Below are 22,108 nucleotides of genomic sequence, written 5' to 3' on the forward strand. Positions count from 1 at the left end.
CAGCACAGCAGTCCTTTCTACCATTTCTGTGGCAAGTGTGCTTCTCTCTCTGCCAAACCCTAGCTCTGATGAGAAGGGCTCATCACTTCATAAGGAAATTCCCCCTCCATCTTTCAGCAACAATAACTGCTAGTTATTTACTGAGTATTCTTTAAGCTACTTAGGAAGAAATGTTTTGTGAGGTTAAATACTTTTGTAAAATAGAATTCGCACAATATTTTGAGGACGCAAATACATATTCAAGTATCCCCTGCTATGTGCCAGTGAATATGAAGATGAATAATTTCTGTCCTCAGAGAGCTCACTTTTTAGTGGAGGAGAGAGATACACAGATTGTCATAAAGTAATGTTGAAAATACCTAATAGGCAAATGTATAGGCTATTACAAAAGCACCTGGGAGACACACCCAATTCAGCCGGAGGGGAGGCATTCCGCAAAGACTTCTAGAATGCGAGGCCCAAGCTGAGACTTGAAGGAAGAGCCATATTTCGCAAACTGGTTGAGCTTACATGAATAGATGTTACTAATTTGAATCAGTTTTGTACATTTTAAAAAGCATGTGTAAAGGGCATTTAAACTGTGTGTTAGCAGTTTGATCTAAAAGTATGAAATTATATTTTTAAAAAGCAATAATTTTGACTTTTCACTATAGGCCATTGGCTTTCAAACTGTAGTCTAGAAATCCTAGGATTTTTTTTTTTTTGGTGGGCGGAGACTCGGTTGGGGTGGTGGTGGGAGGTGATGGTACAGGCTAAGCAGACAGGCTTCCTCTGGGCTCTCACCAGAAAAGCTTCACCATTCTTCCTTTTATATTTACTGGTGTTGTATATCATTTGTTTTTAATCAGAAGAGGGGGTTCTGATATTAAAATATGTTTCAAACTACAAAAAGAGACCAACTCCCCAATGAAGCAGGTTTTATTGCATACTTCCCATCTAAGACTAATTTACTTAGTTGAGTCTTTTAAAACAATGTACTAAAAATATTCCCACCTCTAGTTATCTTTGATTCTGCAACCATGACCCTAGCATCACCCCCCCCACCCCCACCCAGGCAGCAACCTTGTAAAATAAAGAGGTAGATCTGAGAAAATTCATCACTCCTCCAATTCAAAACATCCTCAGGAAGCATGGTTTATTAATGGTGAGACAGTGGCACCTTTATGTACAAAGATAGAAAATTATTATTCTTTAGGACAAATCTTGTTATAATAAATACTTTTGTAACAAAATCTCTTTATATAAAATAGGTTTATAAGTCCCATTTATAAATCAATATTTTATGTAATATCTGAAGTAAAATTCCGGAATAGAGAATAGGCAGTTCCTTTATATTCATTATTTTGGGACTTTACCAGTTGTGTATATTTCAAAATACAAATATGCTTTTTTCTGTCTCAAACACAAGATGAAAACCTAGTTTTCTGACAAGATTTTTACCTTTCATATATATGTGATTGTACCAAAATACATTGACTTGTTTTCACAGCTCCTTCAGTCTCAAGGGAGGTTTTTCTAAATCTTTATACAATGATCAGTCTCATACATCATTATAAAGCTAGGTTGAGAGAAATAGATCTAGTTTCAGATCAGAAGAAAACAACAGGTTAAAAGTAAACATCAGATGAGCAGCCTCCCAAGATCCTATTGGAAGCAAACTGGGAGGCTAGCAGGAGTCCCAAACTAATGGACTGAAATCTGAATGATAGCTTGTCCTGTTGGGTAGTGCACCAAAAGCCATTGCTCCTGAGACATTGACTTTTTTCCTAGGAAAATCTAGGAAATTTTGGATATGCCCACAAGGGGAAAAGGAAAATAAGATGCAACTGCTAAGACTTTCTTACTGAAATTTATCCCCCCCGCCCCTCACTGCTCCTGGGAGGTGCCTCATTCACCTTTTAGAGGGCAGAAAGCTAATTCTGCTTGTGGACCAACACTCACCTCAGTCTGCAGTGGTACCAACTATTAGCGGCAAGTGTCAAGGAGATTTACTTTTCTACTGCTAAATTGTTTGCACTCATAGTATGAAAGAACAAAAAGTGTGTTACAGAAATCCATTTATGGATTTTCTAACCTGCTCATAAAGGCAACAAAGAGGCTAGTCAGCTGGTTGGTAGGGTCCAGGCAGGAGGAAGGAGCACGGAGAAGAGATGTGAACAAGAGAATGGAAAAAGTGAGGAAATCCCACAACCTGCTAACTGTTATTTTCCAGACTTAATTTTCATTGAAAAATACTTCCTTTATGGAAAACTCACTGCTCCTTAACACAATGAGTGTGGTTTATTTAGTAAGTCTTTTAAACATGATTTACAGTAGGCTCTAGGTCTGGTTTTTACGAAATTATTATTATTTTTTTAAGGATACTAATGCATGATGGTTATGTAAAAAAACATCCTTACTGGTATGAAATATATAGTGAAGTGCTGTGATGCCTTGGATTTTCTTTAAGATACTCTGGCAAAAACAACAATAACTGAGGGAAGATAAGAACACTTGCCAATTGTTGAACTGGGTGATAGGTATATAGGGTTTATTATATTAAGCTTCTTACTTTTGTGCATGTTTTAAAATTTTTATAATAAAAAGTTAAATCTGATTTTAAAAATAGGTTTAAAAAGCTACATCAGAACAATACTATTCTAGGTAGTTCCTACACAAAAATGAAGGCGGGCTCTAATGTTTACCACTAAATTTCTTTGATTCAAAAATATCATCAGTTGGAAGATCCACCATTTACTTAATAATAGTTTTTCAGAGGAAAATAAACACAACATTAAAATACACACTAATTGTAAACTACATTCACTTTCAGAATTGTTGAAAATGTGCCAAATGTGCCTCAGAATTAAGGTAATCTGGTAAATTTTTTTGTCAATTTTTAATAGGAATCGTTAAAATGTTAAGTTTGAAAATAATGATGCCAGGCTTCCATTACTTATTTTATTCATTCATCATATTTTACCATTTACTTTAACTCATTAAATTAGAATTTGTGTTACTTAATTTAGGGGCTGAAAGTTCGCCCTAAAACATGAGAGAGAAAGTGCATGCGAAGCAGGCTTAAGAATGTAAGTAAGTGTGAGCCTCTAGACCTATGCATTATTAGCCCTCTCTTAATATTGTATGTTAATGAAAGTAACACAACTGTAGGAGTGTAAATGCCCAATGCACATGAATCTGTGGACCTTGAAACTAGTTAGAATTACTATTAATTTCCTGAGAATCAGCACCTCTTCAGTAACATCTCAAGCAAGCAGAACTATGTTAAGAACAGAAGGCCATATTTGTCAGAGAGGACAAAATCTAGAGCTAGAAGTCACAGATCTAGAGCTAGCGGAGGTGTTACACCTGTCCAGTGGTTCTCTTTTCACAGTGCAGTGCAGGGGTGGCTGGGCTCTCTGCTGGAATTGCCTAGCTCTCCCATATGTTCTGTCTGTCTGAGGTAAGGCCAGACGGCAGGGATAGACCAATGCAGCAGGTAGGGAAGAAACCACGAGTCTACGGACAAAAGGTAAGCCCAGACCCCAGCGCAGGCTGTGAGGATAGCGTCGCTGTGTTACTTACTGTCTTCAGGCAGGTTGTTTTCCCGCTCTTCTCTCTCCATCTGCTGGCACCACCCTTCCATGCGGTCTCGCTCCGCCTGGAGAAGCTTCAGAAACCAGTGGCCATCTCGGTGGCACACTGACCTTTGAACGGCCTCCATAGGGTCTTCAGTGATCGAGTCAATCCAGGGATCCGGGGGAGGCAGAATCGAAGGATCAAAATCCGCGTCAAAGTCGTCGTCTGCTGCGCAGGCATGATAATGGTTTCCTGAGCCCTGAATGCTCACCGTGGAGGTGCTGGCGTCCCGGGAGAACTGTCTGGCCATCGGGCCGGGGCACGAATTGTCCTCCATAGACTCCAGAGAGTTTTCCAGATTATCGTGGAAGTCCAGGTCGGCCTGCACAGCTGTTGTCACACTGTTGGATCTAGTGAACCTGCGGAAGCTTGGGGGAATTAAAAAAAAAAAAAAAGGAGATTTATTTCAAGGATATTTCTTGAATCACCACCACTTTCTACTTTTCTTCATAGGTGTGACAATAGAGGGTCTCAACTTCTCAGCCTGCGGAGGTAAGCCGCTGATGCAAGCATGTGAATTACCATAGTTCTAATAAGAGAATAGAAAATTCTCATCTTTGTTTAACATTAAAGCGTATCTAGAGAAATTTTAGAAATAGAACAGTGTGTACAGCTATCAAAGCCAGTATAATGTCCAATATCTAACCTCTTTCCCAAATCTGAGTGGCTTGTATCCTGAAATTCAGGTTGGTGAGGGGTAAGGGAGCAATTTGATTATATCCTATATAATTTGCTTAGAAATGGGGGGAGGGTGCAAAGAGGGAAACCAACCCTACCTGGGCAAAGACTATCATGAATCCTATCAAAATCACATTTTTTTTCCCCAGGGGCAGTTCTTCCCAAGTAAGACTTCCGGAAAGCAAACTAAAGAATTGTTAGGTTCCTCTTAAAATTAAGACTCCTTTCCCTGATGAGAATTCACCTGTCTCTTGTTCATATGGGTTCATTGTTATAATATGGTACAAAGCCTTTGGGACAAAAATCAGTTGACAGTTCTAGAGTTCTCCTGTATTGTCCTCCTCTGTGCCTTTAATTTCCCTCCCCACAGACCTGCTACCAAGGTGATAAAAGACAACTTGTTAACAGATTCAGTCTGAGCATTTTGTGTGGACATCCATGCTGTCAACATTTCCCAACCAGATGGCTCTATATATCTCTGGTTGACACCCACAATGAAGGTGAAGACGTGTGGAGGGTGGGAAGGGTGAGGGAAGAACAGAGGAGCAGGGAGTTCTTTCTCAGACAAGGGGCAAGGGAAAGTGTGGGCATGAAGTAAATTAAAACACACTAAAAAGTGCTTCATTGGCTCCTGGAGCAGGCAGGAAACAATGATGGAGAATATAAGTCTCCAAATGCAGAATCGTGTGTCTGTTATCCCACTCTTTTTTGTTTGTTTGTTTGTTTTTAAAGGTAACTTCCTGATCCAATATTTCATTTATTTTTTTATTGTGGAAAAAAATACATATAACATAAAATTTACCATTTTAACCATTTTTAAGTATACAGTTCACTGGCATTAAGTATGTTATTTACATTGATGTGTGACCATCACCTATCCATCTCCAGAATTTTTTCATCTTCTGTAACTGAAACCTACACCCATTAAACAGCTACTACTTATTTTTCTCTCCTCCACTCCCCAGTCTCTAGCAACCACTATTCTTTCTGTCTCTATGAATTTGACCACTTTAGGTCTCTCATACAAGTGGAATCATACAGTTTGTCCTTTTGTGACTGTCTTATTTCACTTAGCATAATGTCTTCAAGGTTCATCTGTGTTGTAGTGTGTATAAGAATTTCCATCCTTTTAAAGGTTAAATAATATTCCATTGTACAATATAGTCCCTTCTTATCCATAGGGATATGTTCCAATATCCCCACTGAATCCCTGATACTGCGAATAGTATCAAACCCTACGTACACTATATTTTTTCCTATACATACATACCTGTGATAAAGTTTAATTTATAAATTGGGCACAGTAAGAGAGTAACAACAATAACTAATAATAAAATAGAACAATTATAACAATACGCTGTACTAAAAGTTATGTGAATGTGATCTTTCAAAACATCTTATTGTACTGTACTCACCTTTTCACTTAAAGGAAGCACTTTATGGCTTCTCTTCGGCATAAGCATCATTACTGCCAGCATCACTACTCTTGCACTTTGGGGTCATTATTAAGTAAAATAAGGGTTACTTGAACATAAACACTGCGATACCAGGGCAGTCAATCTGATAATCAAGTCTGCTATTGACTAATGGGTGGGGAGTGTACACAGTGTGAATACGCTAGAGAAAGGGATGATTCATGTTGTGGGATGGTGCAAGATTTCATCACTCTACGCAAAATGATGCACAATTTAAAACTTATAAATTATTTATTTATTAAATAATAATATTATTAATAAATGAAATTAAATAAATATTCCATTTAATATTTTCAGACCATGGTTGACCATGAATAACAGAAAGCAAAACTGTGGATAAGGAAGGACTACTGCATGCACATACCATATTTTGTTTATGCGTTCATCTGTTGATGGACACTTGGGTTGCTTTGACCTTCTGGCTCTTGTGAATAATTCTGCTATGAACATGGATGTACAAATATCTCTTTGAGATCTTGCTTTCAATTCTTTTAGGTATATACGCAGAAGTAGAATTGCTGAATTATATGGTAATTCTGTTTTTAATTTTTTGAGGAACCGTCATACTGTTTTCCAAAGCAGCTATACCATTTTATATTCTTATTAACACTACAAAAGGGGGCCAATTTCTCCACATCCTTGCCAACACTTATATATATTTTGATACATTTTTTTGACTAGTTCATGATTATACCATTTCAAGATGGCTTATTTGCCAGTTGATTTTCAATTACTGTTTAATATTCAATAGTGCCAGCCTTAAAGGATCGTGCACTAATAATGTCCATCCAACATTTAATAACCCAGATATGTTTTTTTCTTAACTCTCCTGTAACATTCTATGAAAGCCAATTAATACTAATACTCCGATTCATCGAAAACAAAGAATGACCAGAACAAAACAGTTAAGTAGTTACATGTAAGGATGTAGAAAGACTAGAAGTCACACACACACACACAGAAAAAGAGAAGAAAAAAAAAGAGTACAGTTATCTTAAGAAATCCATTTTTTTCCCTAGACAATAAATGTCTAGGAAAAAAGTGGCTGCACTATTGCACTGTGTTAGTTGTTAGGGCGGTCAAAATGATCAAATATGTTGTGATTCATTTTATGAAGACAGATCAGCCATAACTGGCCCGTCTTACTGTTTGCTGTTTACAAGAAATTACTTCTGTCGAAGGTATTATATCTGGTCATTTAATAATTTTCTTTAACTCTCAAATGGGCCATTAAGAAGGAAATCACATAGAGTGAGAGTCTGAAAGCAATATTATAGCTCTCTTGTACTAGGAATGAACAGCCACTTATTTCTTGGCTGCAGTAGACCATTTCTGTATTCTTGTTCATCCCCAAAATGTTAAATGTCATCTCTTGAAGCTGGGCTTTCTCTCCAGCTGCATATGTGTGAATTGGATGACTCTCTTTGCAACAGTTGACATTCTGGCTGTTCTACTAACACAAAATCTCAGCTATGAAAACACTAGGCTCTACTCTCCAAGATCATGTATTGCCAGAGGCATTACATTTCCAGACTTAAAGAGGGACTAGTGCCTTATTGTTTTCAATTGGAGCAAACTTTCCAGAGACAGAGTCTGTTTCACATACAAAACAGAATGACCTACTTTCCTGTGCCTCTGTTTTTTATCTACACAAAACTGTACCACCAGCATTCCTGACAGGAGGCTCTTGGCTATGAATCTTGTAAAGTATCCACCTTCTTAAAAAAAATTACTTGGCAGTAGATTAGTAGGAATTTGCAGTTTAGTCACCCAGAAAGAAATAAAAGTTAAGTAAAATTAAAATGGTTTGGGATTAAAAGCGGTGCCTTTGAACTCAGGCAGCCTTGTCCAGGCTGCACTGTTTCTATCAATTAAGTTCCTCAAGCAAGTGCTTTCTTCTACCCAGAGCTTTCAAAGAATGTTCTGCTCTACAAAACATTTTAAGTCTTTCATGTGCAAAGTTCCTTCTCAGTGAAGGGCGTAATCACGTTGCTATTGTTGTTTTAAAATTTTGATAAAAACACAGAGTCACTAGATTAATGTATGTAATTTTGAAAAGAATAGATCAGTTGTTCGTGACTGGTAAAAATCTAAAAGCTGAACCCAGTGTCTTGCTATTTTTGAACTCACATTTACTAGTCTTGAAGCTGCTTTAGTCCCTCATGCCCTGAAGGCATGATGTGTAATAATTACAACTTCTGAAAAGGACCGGCCAATATTCTGGCCTAAGGATCAGAAAACCGTGAAACTAAAGACTGGATCAACCAGATGGGACACAATACCCTGTCTGTTCCGAACAGCAAGAGGAAAGTCACTTGTTAGTATTCACCTCTGCTGTTACTTTGTGCTCCTTCCATGAAACAAGTTTATGTTTCAATTAAAGGATTTTCTGCACTTCCCTCCCATGACTTTTCTGTATAGCAGAGTACAAATCACCACATAGATGGTAAATCGCAAAGGCTTATTTTCGTTCCCCTGGCTGATGGGGCTGCTGTTAAACAAAATAAGTCATAAACAAGAACTAAGCACAGTTATTATCTTTGGAACATACATGCTTTGGACCTGCAAGGCATTTCACTATGCAAGACTCAAGTCATAAAATTATCTTAAGGAGACCAACTTAGTCATCCTGTTACAGGATCCACTGGCCTCTAGTTATTTTCTTTATCCCTCTCATTCACATAATGGTTGCTTTTCAGGGCTAAATCTAGTTTCAAAAGGAGAAATACTAGTCCTATGCTGTTCTTTCTTTCTTTGTAGGGGCCTTTAAATATTTTTCACCAAGCCTTCTGTCAAGGCTGAATATATGTGGGATCTAAAAATGTTGCTCTTCCAAAGTGCAACCATCTTGGTATTTTGTGAAATGGCACCCTTTAACTAATATAAAAACCCAAGACATCACATTATATAAAATAAAAAGAAAGGTCAAAAGAAAGTGGATGAGGAAATTGAGATCAAGAATTAAAACTTCCTAAAAAAGAGGTTCACATTTTCTTGTCAGATACGTTCCTAGTTAGAACAATGCGTGGAAGAACCCAGGTGTAATGCAGCCTTTTTTCACAAATTCACTGGGAAGGAGCTCTCCTGCTCTCCATTTGGATTAGCACTGTCCCATCAACAAATTTTAAAACTATCTCAACACAAACATCCATTGGTTATTTAAAGTACTCTATGTTCATTATTCTTTTGCTTAAAGATCTTTTTAAGGAGAATAGGTTTTCAGCATACTCTATTCCAAATAGTTGTAATGTATTTGTCAAATAAAAGAAAGGGAAGAAACAGAAAATAATGACAGTGGGCTGGTTATCATCTGATAGCCTCAGAGAGGACCCAGAATGTTGTCAGCTTCCTTTTAGTACCAGCTGAGCAGGTGCTAGTCTAGTGATGGTCTGTCACTATAGGAACCTCAGTTAGGAGTCTCATCAAAACATCTTTGAACTGACTGTGCTCCAGGAGAAACTCAGAAACTGGAGCATTAGGTCACTCCTTGGCCATTGCCCTCAGGTAACTAACAAAAGTCTGAGAGGTCTTATTCATGGTTCTTTTTTATTGTGTCTTGTTGTTGGGTCAAATGGAGGCCATAGGCTTGTTAGATGCTCTTTTTTTTTTTTTTGTAAGTTAAATTATCTTGAAAATTATGTAAAAAAGAAGAAAAGAAGAGAGGGAGGGAGGGAAGACACAAAGACAGATAAAGAAGGAAGGAAAGAAAAAGAAAGAAAGAAAAGAAAGAGGTCTAACATCAGGAATTGTGCCAAGTTTTGGGCTTTTGAAATTTGAAACTCATGAATGCCACTCCTTAAAAACTCAGGTGTACTGTAAGGAACTATTTGGCTAGGTCAGGGTATTGTTAACTTGGCAAAGAAAAGAGGTTGTTTGCCAAATATAAGATCAATAGTGGGTGCTAGGCTATGCAGTACTCCAAGTAAACTGTGAGAAATGGGGATTGACCCAAAGCTTCGGAGTTGGCAAAGTGGGAATGCTTTTGACTGCCAAAGGTCTTTCCAAGTCTGTGTCCCTTAACTGGCTGTCAGTAGATGCTGTCTAAATTTTGGCTTTTTGTTTTAATATCCTGCTTAGTTGAAAAGGAAAAAATCACTACAAGCTCAAATATTTACATATTGAAGTCACTTGAAATCAAAAGAGATCATTTATAGTAGTTGACATTGTGCTAAAAGAGAAGACAATGCTACCTCTATAAGTGCTTGTTCCACCGAGTTATGAGGCTATGAACTTTAACGTGTAAAGCAAGGAGGATTTTAAAAACTCAGAACTTTATAGAAAATGAAGCAATTTTAGTGATAAATAAAAGCATAGTAATCTTGTTCACTGAGGCATTTTACTTCTAGAAATAGAGAGCAGCTCTCATAATAGATTGCCAGTATTTTCCTCCAACACCTATGCTGCAATCTGTGCAATCGCAGATCTGCTGAAATGGCAGATGTCATTCACAAGCATATTTTGATGCTAACGTTTTCCCCCCTTCGCATTAAGTGTCTCCTGGAGGTCTAAGCAATGCACAAAAGGTATACTAGGAGAGAAGTAGATGGCTCCACCAACTGGAGATGAGAAAGACCAGACAGAGGCTTTTATGCAAATCACCCACCTGTTTCCATTCCCATGCCACCAACACAAATGAATGAATCTTGGCTTTCCCTTGCCAAGCACACAAATCCTGCTCAAGATATTCACTGTTATCAACTTCACCTATTTCACAAAGGAATGGTGGGCTCAAGGATATTGATGAAGGAGGAAAGAGGCCACCAAGTGATTTCTACCCATTTATTCTTGTTAAAGTTTTCTCCTCTAATTCCCCAGATGCTGAAGGCAAATAATCCTTAGTAACACTGAGTTTCACTTGGATGATCTCTATATAAAGAACCCAGGCAGTTAAGAATGCATTTATAAAAATATTGATGAGAATTTTAAATATACATATATCATAAAAATAACATTCTGGAGTTTCCTTTCCAGAAAATTGCTGTGAGACTAGTAGCTTTTCTCTATGCAACCACTAAACACAGATGTCAGTTTGTCAATTTGACAATGTTAATAAATAATCAAAAAGTATATAATTTCAAAGCTTCTACTTCCCCTTAACACTTTTAGTTGTGAAAACAGAAGATGATTGCTTTATAAGTTGTTCTAAAATACATCATAAATGTCTAACCTTATGAAAGGTAGCTGAGTTTCAACAGGGGCCGGAGGCCAGACCTACAACACACACTTATCTCTTGTTTCTGAACTAGAGATGTGACAGCAATACAGCAACATGAGGATCATGACAATAAACAGAAAGGCAAGACCCAGGAGATTGGGCCTAGACCTCAACTAAGAGTCTCCATCTACACATAATCCTACTGAAAGATTGAGGAAACACTACTGAGATGTTGAATCGGAGAATTTACCCCAAAAAGATATTACTAATATTAATTGTATCCAACTTTCAAATTTTAGAGATAGAAAGGTAAAGTTACTTTCAATTTGGATTTCTTGACTGGAATGCTCTCCTCGCCCCACCCCCACCCCATGGCTCCAGTATATTCCAGTACATTCCATGACCTTCCAAGCAAGAGAGTAGTACTAAATAATACAGTGGTGCTAAATACAAAAGCTGAAAGAATTCATCATGAGTAGATATGCACTGTAAGAAAAGTTTAAAAAATTCTTTCAAGAAGAAGGAAAATGATGCTAGATGGAGATTTGGATCTACACAAAAAATGAAGAACATTGGAAATCGTAACTTTGTGGATAAATGTAAGACTTTTATTCTTATTATTTAAATCTCTTTGATGAAAATTGACAGTTTAAAGCAAAACAATAATAATATGTTATGGAGCTTTACTATAAGTAGAAGTAAAATGTTTGATAATAGCACAAATCTGGAAGTGGAGGAATGGAAGCATACTATTATAAGGTTCTTATATATGAAGTGATTATATATATATATATATATATATATAATATATATATATTTTAACCCCTAAGCAACCACTAAAAAAATATAATGAAGAGTTATAGCTAATAAACCGACAAAAGGAATAATATGGAATATAAAAATATACTTAATCCAAAAGAAGGCAGAAAAAAATGAAAAATAATACAAAAAAGAGATACAAATAACAAATAGATACAAGTTGACAGATTTAACCCAAGTACATCAACAGTTATACTAAATATAAATGGTCTAAGCACCCCAATTTAAGAAGGAAGTTTGTAAGATTAGATTAAAAAGCAAGATCCAACTAGATGCTGCCGATAAAAAACGAATTTTAAATATAAAAACACAAATAATTTAAAAGTAAAAGAATATATCAAACTAACACTAATGAAAAAAATTCTTGATTGGCTATCTTAATATCAGACAGGGTAGATTTCAGAACAAAATAAATATTACCAAGATAAAGAGGAATGTTTCATAATGATTAAGAGGTCTGTTTATCAAGAGGACATAACAATCTTAAATGTTTATGCACCTAATAAAATAGTTTCACAATACCTGAAGCAAAAACTGACAGGACTATAAGAAGAACAGAAAAACTCAAAATTATAGTCAGAGATTTCAACATTATTCAATAATTGATAGACTGCATAGATAGAAAATTGAAAAAGATATAGAACTAAAGAACTAACCTGACCTAATTGGCGTTTATAGAATACTTCACTTAAAAATAGCAGAATACATATTTTTTCAAGTGCACACAATATTTAGCAAAATAGATAATATTTTGGGCCATAAAACAAATCTCAATGAATTTCAAAGGATTCAAGACATAAAGTATGTTGTCTGACCACAGTGAAGTTAAATAGAAATAAAGTTAAAAGATTTTGAACAAATCTCAAAATATATGGGAGCTAGATAACCTATTGGTTAAAAAAATCAAAAGAAATTCTAAGTGTTTTGAACTGAATGAAAATGAAAACACAATAATCAGAATTTGTGGGATGTACTTAAAGCAGTACTTAGAGGGAGGTTTATAGCACTAGACACCAATAGTACAAAAAAAAAAAGTCTCAAACTGCCACCTCAAAAAACTAAAAATAGAAGAGCAAATGCAACCTATGGTAAACAGAATAAAGGAATTGAAAAAGATAAGAGCAAAGTCAGTGAAATAGAATACAGAAAAACAATAGAGAAATATCAATAAAATCAAAGTTTATAAGAGATTGATAAAATTAACAATCTTCTAGCCAGACTGATGAGGAAAAAAAGAGAAGACACATATTACCAATATCAGAAATGAGAGAAGTGACATCACTAGAAATTCTGTAGATATTAAAATGATACTAAAGAAATCTTATGAACAACTTTATACCAATAAATTGGATAACTTAGATGAAATAGACAAATTCCTTGAACAACACAAACTACCAAGACTCAAGCAATAAAAAATCAATGACCTGAATAGTGTTGTATCCATTACAGAAATTGAACTTGTAGTGTAAAACTTTCCCACAAAATAAACTCCAGATCCCAACAGTTTTACTGGTTAATTTAACTATTTAATGAAAAGTTATACCAATTCTAAACAAATTCTTCCAAAAAATTGAAGAGGAAAAAAACCTCCTAACTCTTTCTATGAGGATAGCATTACTTTAATTTCAAAGACAACAAAGATATTCCAAGAAAAGTAGAGAATAATATCTTTCATAAAAGTATATATAAAATATTAATCAAATATTAGCAAATAAAATCTAATAACATAAAAAATTTGACAAAATTTGGCTTATCTCAGGAATACAAGGTTAGGTTAATATTAAAAAATTAGTCAACGAAAGACAACTGGATACTCTCATGCAAAAGAATGAAGTTGGATTCTTACTTCACACAACATGCAAATACTGATGATACATGCTACAGCATAGATGAACCTCAAAAACATGGTTATGTGAAAGAAGCCAGACACAAAATGTCACATATTGTATGATTTCATTTACGAGAAATATGCAAAATAAGCAATTCAATAAAGAGAGAAAACAGATTAGTGGTCTCTAAGGCCTGGGAGTAAGAGTGATAGGGGAGTGACTTCATGATGTGTATGACATTTCTGTTTAGAGTGATGAAAATATTTTAGAACTAGATAGTGGCGATGGTTGCACAATATTGTGAATGTACTTAATGCTAATGAATTGCACACTTAAAATGATAAATTTTATGTTATATGTAGTTTACCATAATTTTAAAAAGTCAGTCAATGCAATCCATCATCAACAGTCTAAAATGAAGACCCCATGACTCCTTAATAGATGTAAAAAAAGCATTTGACAAAATTCAACATCAATTCCTAATCATAATTCTCAACAAACTAGGAATAGAAAGGAACTTCCTCAACTAGATAAATGGCAGCTACAAAACACCTAAAGCTCACTTAATACTTGTGGTGAAAGACTGAATATTTGTACTCACAAGCAGGAACAAGGCAAGAATGTTAATACTCATGACTTCCATTCAACATTGTACTGGAAGTTTTAGCCAGAGTAATAAAACAAGAGAAAGAATGCATCCAGGTGGAAAGAAGAAATAAATTTCTCTTTATTTGTAAATAGCGTGATAGTCTATATAGAAAATCCTATAGAATCTACAAAAAAGCTACTAAAACTAATAAGTGAGTTTAGCAACATTACAAGATAGAAGAACAATATACAAAAATCAATATTATTTTATAGCCTAACAATGGACAATTGGAAATTAAAAATTACAGCAGCAGAAAAATGTGAAATATCTATGAATAAAGCTGACAAAATATGTGTAAGACCTTTACACTGTAAATTATATAATATTGCTGAAAGAATTTAAGGAAGATCTAAGTAAATAGAGTTGAGATATCAAATCTCCTGACGCTGATGTATAGATTCAATGCAATGTCAATTAAAATCCAGTAGGTCTTTCATAGAAATTAACAAAATGTTTCTAAAATTCATATGGAAAGGCAAAGGACCTAGAACAATTTAAAAAAGAAAAAGCTTTGAAAAAGAAGGAAGTTGAAAAAAATGACTACTTAATTTCAAGGTATTATAAAGCTACGATAGTCAAGACAGTGTGATATTGGCATGAAGATAGATAATTAGACCAATAGAACAGTGCAGAGAATGCAAAAATCGATCCATATTAAAAAAATATATATATACATATTTGAAAAAAGGTACAAAGGGTCTTCATATGCAAAAATGAAGCTTTGATCCTTACCTAGCACCATGTATAAAAATTAACTTGAAATGGGTCATAGACTATAAAATCTGAAACTATAAAAATTCAAGAAGAAAATGAAAAATCTTTATGACCTTGAATTGGCCAAACATTTCTTAGACATTATACCAAAAGCACAATCCATAAAATAAATATGATACTTTATTAAAATTATGAATTTCTGCTCTTCAATTCTAGGGAGTAAAAAGACAAGCCACACATAGAGAGAAAATATTTGCAAATTACATATCTGATAAAGGACTTATATTCAGAATATAAAGAATGCTCACAAACTTAATAGTAATATAAAAACAACTCAATTTAAAAAGATTTGAATAGACACTTTACTAAAGAAGATACATAGATGGCAAGTAAACTCATGAAAAGATGTTTAATATCATTATGCATTAGGGAAATATAAATTAAAACCACACTGAGATAATACCACATATCTGTTAGTATTTCTAAAACTAAAAAGACCAACCATACTAAATATCGAAAATAATGTGGAGCAACTGGAACTCTCACATAGTAGGAGTAATATAGAACGACTGGAACTTTCACACAATAGGAATGTAAAATGTACAACCACTTTGAAAAACTCTTTGGTTGTTCCTTAAAACATTAAACATTTACATCTTAAAAGACCCAACGATTTCACTCCTAGGTTTTTACCTAAGAGAAATAAAAGCATATGTTAGACTTGTACACAAATGTTCATAGCAGCTTTATTTGTAATAGCTCCAAATTGGAATGACCTAATTGTTTATCAACAGGTCAATGACTAAACAAATTTGGTATATCCATACATTTGAACACTTACTAGTCTGCAATAAAAGGTAATATTAACACATGCTGAACATAAATGAATCTCAAAGTAATTGTACTGACTGAATCTCAACTTATGATGTGGTTACATCCTGATAAACCCATCATCAACTGAAAATATCATAAATCAAAAATTCATCTCAAGAGTAATTGCCTTCCTCTTCTCACAAGAAGCAGGAGACACAGAAGGGCATTTTGTAAACACTATGAGATGCGAAAACAACAAAACATAATATCCAAAAAACACTGGCAACAGAGTACACTGTAGAGTATCAGTTGTTTACCCTCATGACTGAGTGGTTGACTGAGAGCTGCAGTTGGCTGCCCCTGCCCAGCATTAGGAGAGAGTATTATACTGCATATCACTAGTAGGAGAAAATCAAAATTCAAAATTTTAATTATGATTTCTACTTGCATGCATATTGCTTTTGTGCCATTGTAAAGTCAAAAAATCCTAAGTCAAACCATTTAAATCATGGACTCTCTGTGTACTGCATGATTCTATTTAAATAAAATTCTAGAAAATGAAAACAAGAGACAGAAAGCAAATGGGGGAATGAGTTGGGAAGGAAATGTGTGGGTGGAAAGGAAGGACTGACTATAAATGTGCAGGAGGAAAAGGGGGTTCTCTATTTTAATGGTGGTAATAGTTTAATTTCTTGTACATATATATTAGACAAATATATGTCAAAACTTATCAAATTACATATAGTAAACATACACTTTACATATGTCCAGTTTACTATACGTCAATTAACTTCAATAAAACTGTCAAAACAAAAAAAGTATATGATGAGATTTAAGGGGAATAGGTATTTGTGCCCTCAAGTATCTCCCTCTGAGTTTAAACTGTACAGATTTTTTCAGGAGCAATTTACAAATGGATATTAAGAACATTAAAAAAAAAGTATGAATTCTTAGATCCAGTAATTCCATTTCAGGAAATGAAATAATCTGAAATAGTGAAAATGCTTATTGTACAAAGGTATTTATCACAATATTATATATTGCTATTTTATCAGTCCATTTTAAAATTTTTATCAAAGTTGTACATGCACATAGTTCTAAAATATCGAATAGTTCTACAAGGCTGGCTATAAAAAATAAAAATTCCAGGGCCATTTTTGTAAAAATTTTCTGTTCCAAAGGGAGCCTCTTTAAAACATTATTTCGATAAAACAGAAATAGCTATTTTTTGGTATTTGTTTTTGTCCTTAGAAAAGATGAAGATTTAGATTTCTTTTACCTCATCATCATCCCTTCTCCCCAAATTTTTGCTTCTGTTCCTGCTTCTACTTGCTCTCTTATAGACACACACACACACACACACACACACACACACACACACACACACAAGCACACACTCTTCTGGTCTGTCCCTGTGTTTTTTCATTCTCCTGAGAGTTACACTGTAAATTTTGATCAATATTCAGAACTTAATTTTTTAACTACTTTATTATGATCATGACTAAAAACCAGTCAGAAGTCTGTGCTTTGGAGAGGGGCTCATCCACTCTAATCCTTCCTGTATGGTAATCTGGCTGGGATTTTACAAGGTAAAATGTGTTTTGGGACTTTGGGCTCAGGATGGTCAGGTGACTATAATAGACTCTCCCATACTCTGGCCTAGAGGGAATATGCCTGTCTGCTGGGGTTCTGGGAACTGAGTGAGCAAGGCTTAGGGCAGGTGCCTCAACATTCTGTTTGTAAATTTTCACTTATCTTCCTATTTTCAGTGCAGTAACCCTTCCTTCAATGGTGCTGCTGTCCTCCAGACCCTCTGAAGAGCCTTCTGTTTTAGCCTCTGAAGATGAGAAACTTCCAGTCTTCTGCCAGAGTGAGGAAGGCCTGTCATGGGCTCTGCAGATTTAAGGATTTTTAGCTCTACCTTAATTTTACTTTCAGAGTACCCAATTTGGTCAATTGCTATGCTTTGTGTGTGTTCTGAAATTTAAATCAAATTATTAATCAAATTGATGGATTTATGCATTATTGACTTTAGCTTTCTCTGGTCAGCTAAGTTAGTTATCACTTGTCTATCTGCCTTCCAGCCTTCAAAATTTGCTCTGTGTGTGTTTTTTTCCTTCTCTTGTTCTCTTCATCCTTGGCAGTTTTTGCCAAAACAGACAACAAAGACTTTACTATCCTGTAGTTTCAGAAAGTCTCAAAGATAGGTGTGTGTATTCTTTTCAACATCTTTAATCAAAATCTAGAAATAATGTAGATATTCAACAGCAGAAGAAAGGGGAAGTGAATTATGGTCCATCCACATTTTTAAATATTATGTAGCCATTAAAAGAAACATTTGTCATGAATTTTCATTTATTTATTTATTTATTTATTTATTTATTTATTTATTTATTTATATTAAAATTATTAGGGTGACATTGGTTAATAAAATCAAATCGGTTTCAATAATACGTCACATATATATAGCTTCGTGTTTACCACCCAGTTAAATTTCCTTCTGTCACCATGTTATGACATTTTAATGAGAAAGCTTTTGTTATGTTAGCTGATTTTTAAAATATTACTAAATTTTATACATAGGATGAGTTTAATAATTTTTAAAATGTTCATGGAAAAAGTATGGGTAAAAATATATCCCTATATTTATAGTTAATGGATGGGATTATGAGGGATTTTATTTTATTTCTGTAATTTATAAATTTTTGTAATACATAAATACTATCTTACTTTTTTATTAGATTATTCAATAATACAATTATTATCGAAAATACAGATGATTTAAGATATATACATATACACATGTAATGTTTTTTCAGTTGTTCCAAAGCCCATCAGTTATAAATTGTTAATATGCTGCGATGTTTTCCTCCAAGTAAATTTGCATACTATTTTTATAATGAAAATAATAATCTTCTTCTTCTTTGTGTCCATTGATAAAGTCTTAAAGTCACTAATGAGCTAATGTTGGAAAGTCTAGTTTAAAGCACTGTTGAAATACAATTGTTACTTAGAAGAAAAAGGGAGATCCCTGGGAGGCTTTTAGCTTTCTCACCTTAGTAAATACAAAGAATTGGTTTACTAGATTTGCTAATCATCAGCTTGAAAGACAAGAAGACCCCAAGCAAATTCCTGGGGAGCAGTCAATAGGACAATAGAGAATGGAGACAAGCCGCTTGGAAGCACTGGGATAGAGAACCGTGGTGGAGGTGAGTATTCTTGGGGGAGGGGTTGGCAAGATTTGCCTGCTTTGCTTAGGGATCAGTCCTGCATATCAGCAAATATATGCCCTGTAGATCCTGTCAAATAGTGACACTAGCTAATCTGTGAAACAAGAATTGAGGAAAGATAGCTAATGTTTGATGGAGAAGAGGAGTTTCTTCATGGGCTTAAGATAAGCAGTCTTATTTCAAAACCACATGTATTCATTGTCCCTGGCTGGCTTGGTGTTGCCATGGCATTTAAACTAGTGACCTTTAGACAGCATTCCTCTGTGCACGGTCCCCACCATGAGGCAGCCCTGGAGAATGGACGTGGCACATTTGCTATCAACGGCGTTTTGAGGATGTCATGGATGCCAGCAAATATACCAGGATTTGTAATGCTCATTTTGATTCCTCTTGAAGCAGATTAGTGCATTTTACTTTTTACTCATGAGTTATCAACTTTTATTTTGATTTGGAACACTGAAGAGCACCCTATATTGACAAGTCTACCTTTAACAGACAAATCAGCCAGGTGGACTTTGTTATGTTAGTTTCGGTCCCTAAATTGTGGTGAATTCAAAAGGTGATAATGAGTCTCCCGGCTTCTTACAAAATCTTCTAATCTTCCTCTTTTTGTACTATCTCTTTCTTTCTCTGGCTTTATTTTCTTTCGTTCTCTCACTTTTTGTTAGGCTGCTGTTGAGGATCAGTTTGTTTGGGAAAGGAAGAGATGAATTGTATTGGCTATTCAATGTGAAAACAACAGTCTCAGCTTTATCATTAGATAATTAAAACAAAAAAAATCCCCTAGCTGTCATTAGGTAATTTCATCTGCCCAATTTTGCTTTTTAAGATCCTATCTAAATGAATTACTACCAGCAAAATTATAAAAAGAATTATAATTAGAGACAAGATATAAGAAATCCCTGCCTATTTGACAATGGATTTCTTTTGGAGAGATTGAAAACAATCATTAACATCAATTAAAATACTTATTTACTTTGCAGGGGTTAACTATAAAATGACCTTTGAAGAAGGGTATATTTTGAAAAGTTAAGTACCAAAGCTGGGTCTGCCACCCCTTTGGGAGGATGAATTTTAAATAAATTACTCAGTTTACTGAGGAACTGACCATCCTGTAAACTTCAATAATTTATTAAATGTTCAATTTTTTAATAACATTATAAAAGTGGCTCATCTGAAGTTTTTGAGTTGCTACTAAGTATGGCCAAATAATGCTGGGCAAGTGTCAGGGTGTTAATTTAATAAGATAGAATAATTGACGGTAGGGGAAAAGTTTGAAGTAAATTTAAAAATTGAGGCAATTTTCTCTTATTTTTAAAGCAAAGATGGTGTGACCACTTTCTTGAGATTTCAATCTTTAGAGAGATTCTATTTGGGTACCTAACAAAATAGGACACATACAGTGCTTCTTATGTGTCAGCTATTTTTCTAAAGTTTTGCGTATATGAAACAACACAACCCTAGGACAAAATTCTGGTGTTAACATTATTATACGCTCTCCTGCTTTTTTAAATTAATAAACTTTACTTTTTGCGGCAGTTTTAGGTTGACAGCAGGGAGGGAGTACAGCAATTTCCATATACCCTCAGCCTCCTGCCCCATTACCAACATACCCTACCAGAGTGCTACATTTGCTACAACTGATGAACCTATCTTGACACGTCATTACTATCCATAGTTCATAGTTTACATTAGCGTTCACTCTTGGTGTTGTTATAGTCAGTCTTTAGCAGACTGCAGAAGCCAGTCCTCTCCCACCTGGCACGTTTGTACAGAAGGCTAAATTTACAGCTTTAACCTGTGCACTCAAATTAGGCAAAGACTCAAGACTTAACATATACACTGATTCTAAGTATGCTTTCCTTGTTCTATGTGCCCATGCTGCTTTATGGAAAGATCTGGGTCTTTTGACTGCATGAAATCCCCCCATTAAGCATGGTCCTGAAATCCTCAGGCTGCTAGAAGTTGTAAACCTCCCTCGAGAGGTAGCAGTACTCCATTGCACAGGACACCAAATGGATGTCATGGGCATTTCTAGGGGAAGTTCTCTTGCCGATAAGGCAGCATAAAAGGCTGCTAACTCAAGTATTCCCATGATGGCCTTAATCCCATAGGCTCTTCCCTTGCTTAACAGGCTCAGAGACATCCCTGATGAAAATTCCTGGGCAGGAGGACAAGGCTTCACTTTAAACAATGGAAATTGGTGGACAAAAGATCAAAAGTTGTTGCTTCCTGCAAAGGATCAATGGAAAGTTTTAAAGTCCTTCCATGATTCTTTCCATCTGTGATGTGATGCCATTCAGTCCCTATTAACTAAACTATTTCATGGGAAGGGTCTATCTAAGACCATTAATGAGGTCACCCAGGCTTGCACCCTTTGCTCTGTCAGAAAACCCGGTGAAAAGACAAAGCCCCTCCACAATTACATCCAATACGGAGGAGAGGCACCTTCCCAGGAGAAGACTGGCAATTAGAATTCACTCAAATGCCTTCTTTTCAGGGTTACTGATACCTGTTAGTATTTATCAACACCCTTACTCGGTGGATAGAAACCTTCCTTACCTGGACTGAAAAAGTGACTAAAGTTCTCCTCAAGGTTTGGACTGCCTCAGAGCCTTCTGAGTGACAACGGCCCTTCCTTTGTGGCTAAAGTCACACAACGGCTATCTCAGGCCTTAGACATCAACTCTCACCTGCATGCCTCTACGATCTTCTGGTAGGTAGAAAGGGCCGACTATACTTTAAAGAAGATCCTGGGCAAATTATGCCAGGAAACCTCTGAGACATGGCTCCGGCTTTTCCCCAAAGTTCTCCTACAGTACAGAGGAGCTCTTAAATCTAGTTCAGAGTTAAGTCCTTTTGGGAAGGAGGCCTTGCCTATCATCCGACTTACAGCCTGACTCGGAGGTCCAGGATCAACCAAATATATGATCGACCTGAGAAAAGCCCAGCAGGCCCTCCAGGAATGTGGAGACCTAATCCTCCCCGCCCTGGACACCTCTAAACATCCTAGAACCATATCCCCTGGAGACTGGATCCTTCTTAAAATCTGGAAGGAATGCTCTCCAAAGGATCAATTAACACCAAAGTGGAAAGGATCATTATCAGGTTCTCCTCACTACACCCAC

At 35.5% G+C, this 22,108-nt stretch overlaps 1 protein-coding gene across 20 annotated transcripts in view; it reads right to left on the reverse strand.

Moving 5' to 3' along the window:
- DLGAP1 (DLG associated protein 1) overlaps nt 1-22,108 on the reverse strand; it is an 822,162-nt gene that overhangs the window by 24,280 nt on the left and 775,774 nt on the right. For all 20 annotated transcript variants that reach the window (XM_023523037.1, XM_023523034.1, XM_023523033.1 and 17 more), the window contains one exon: nt 3,565-3,986. In XM_023523037.1, coding sequence (XP_023378805.1) covers nt 3,565-3,986 — 422 coding nt within the window. The remainder of the gene's footprint in view (nt 1-3,564; nt 3,987-22,108) is intronic.

The sequence above is a fragment of the Pteropus vampyrus genome, unplaced genomic scaffold (genome assembly GCF_000151845.1).
Source record: "Pteropus vampyrus isolate Shadow unplaced genomic scaffold, Pvam_2.0 Scaffold373, whole genome shotgun sequence".
NCBI lineage: Eukaryota > Metazoa > Chordata > Mammalia > Chiroptera > Pteropodidae > Pteropus > Pteropus vampyrus.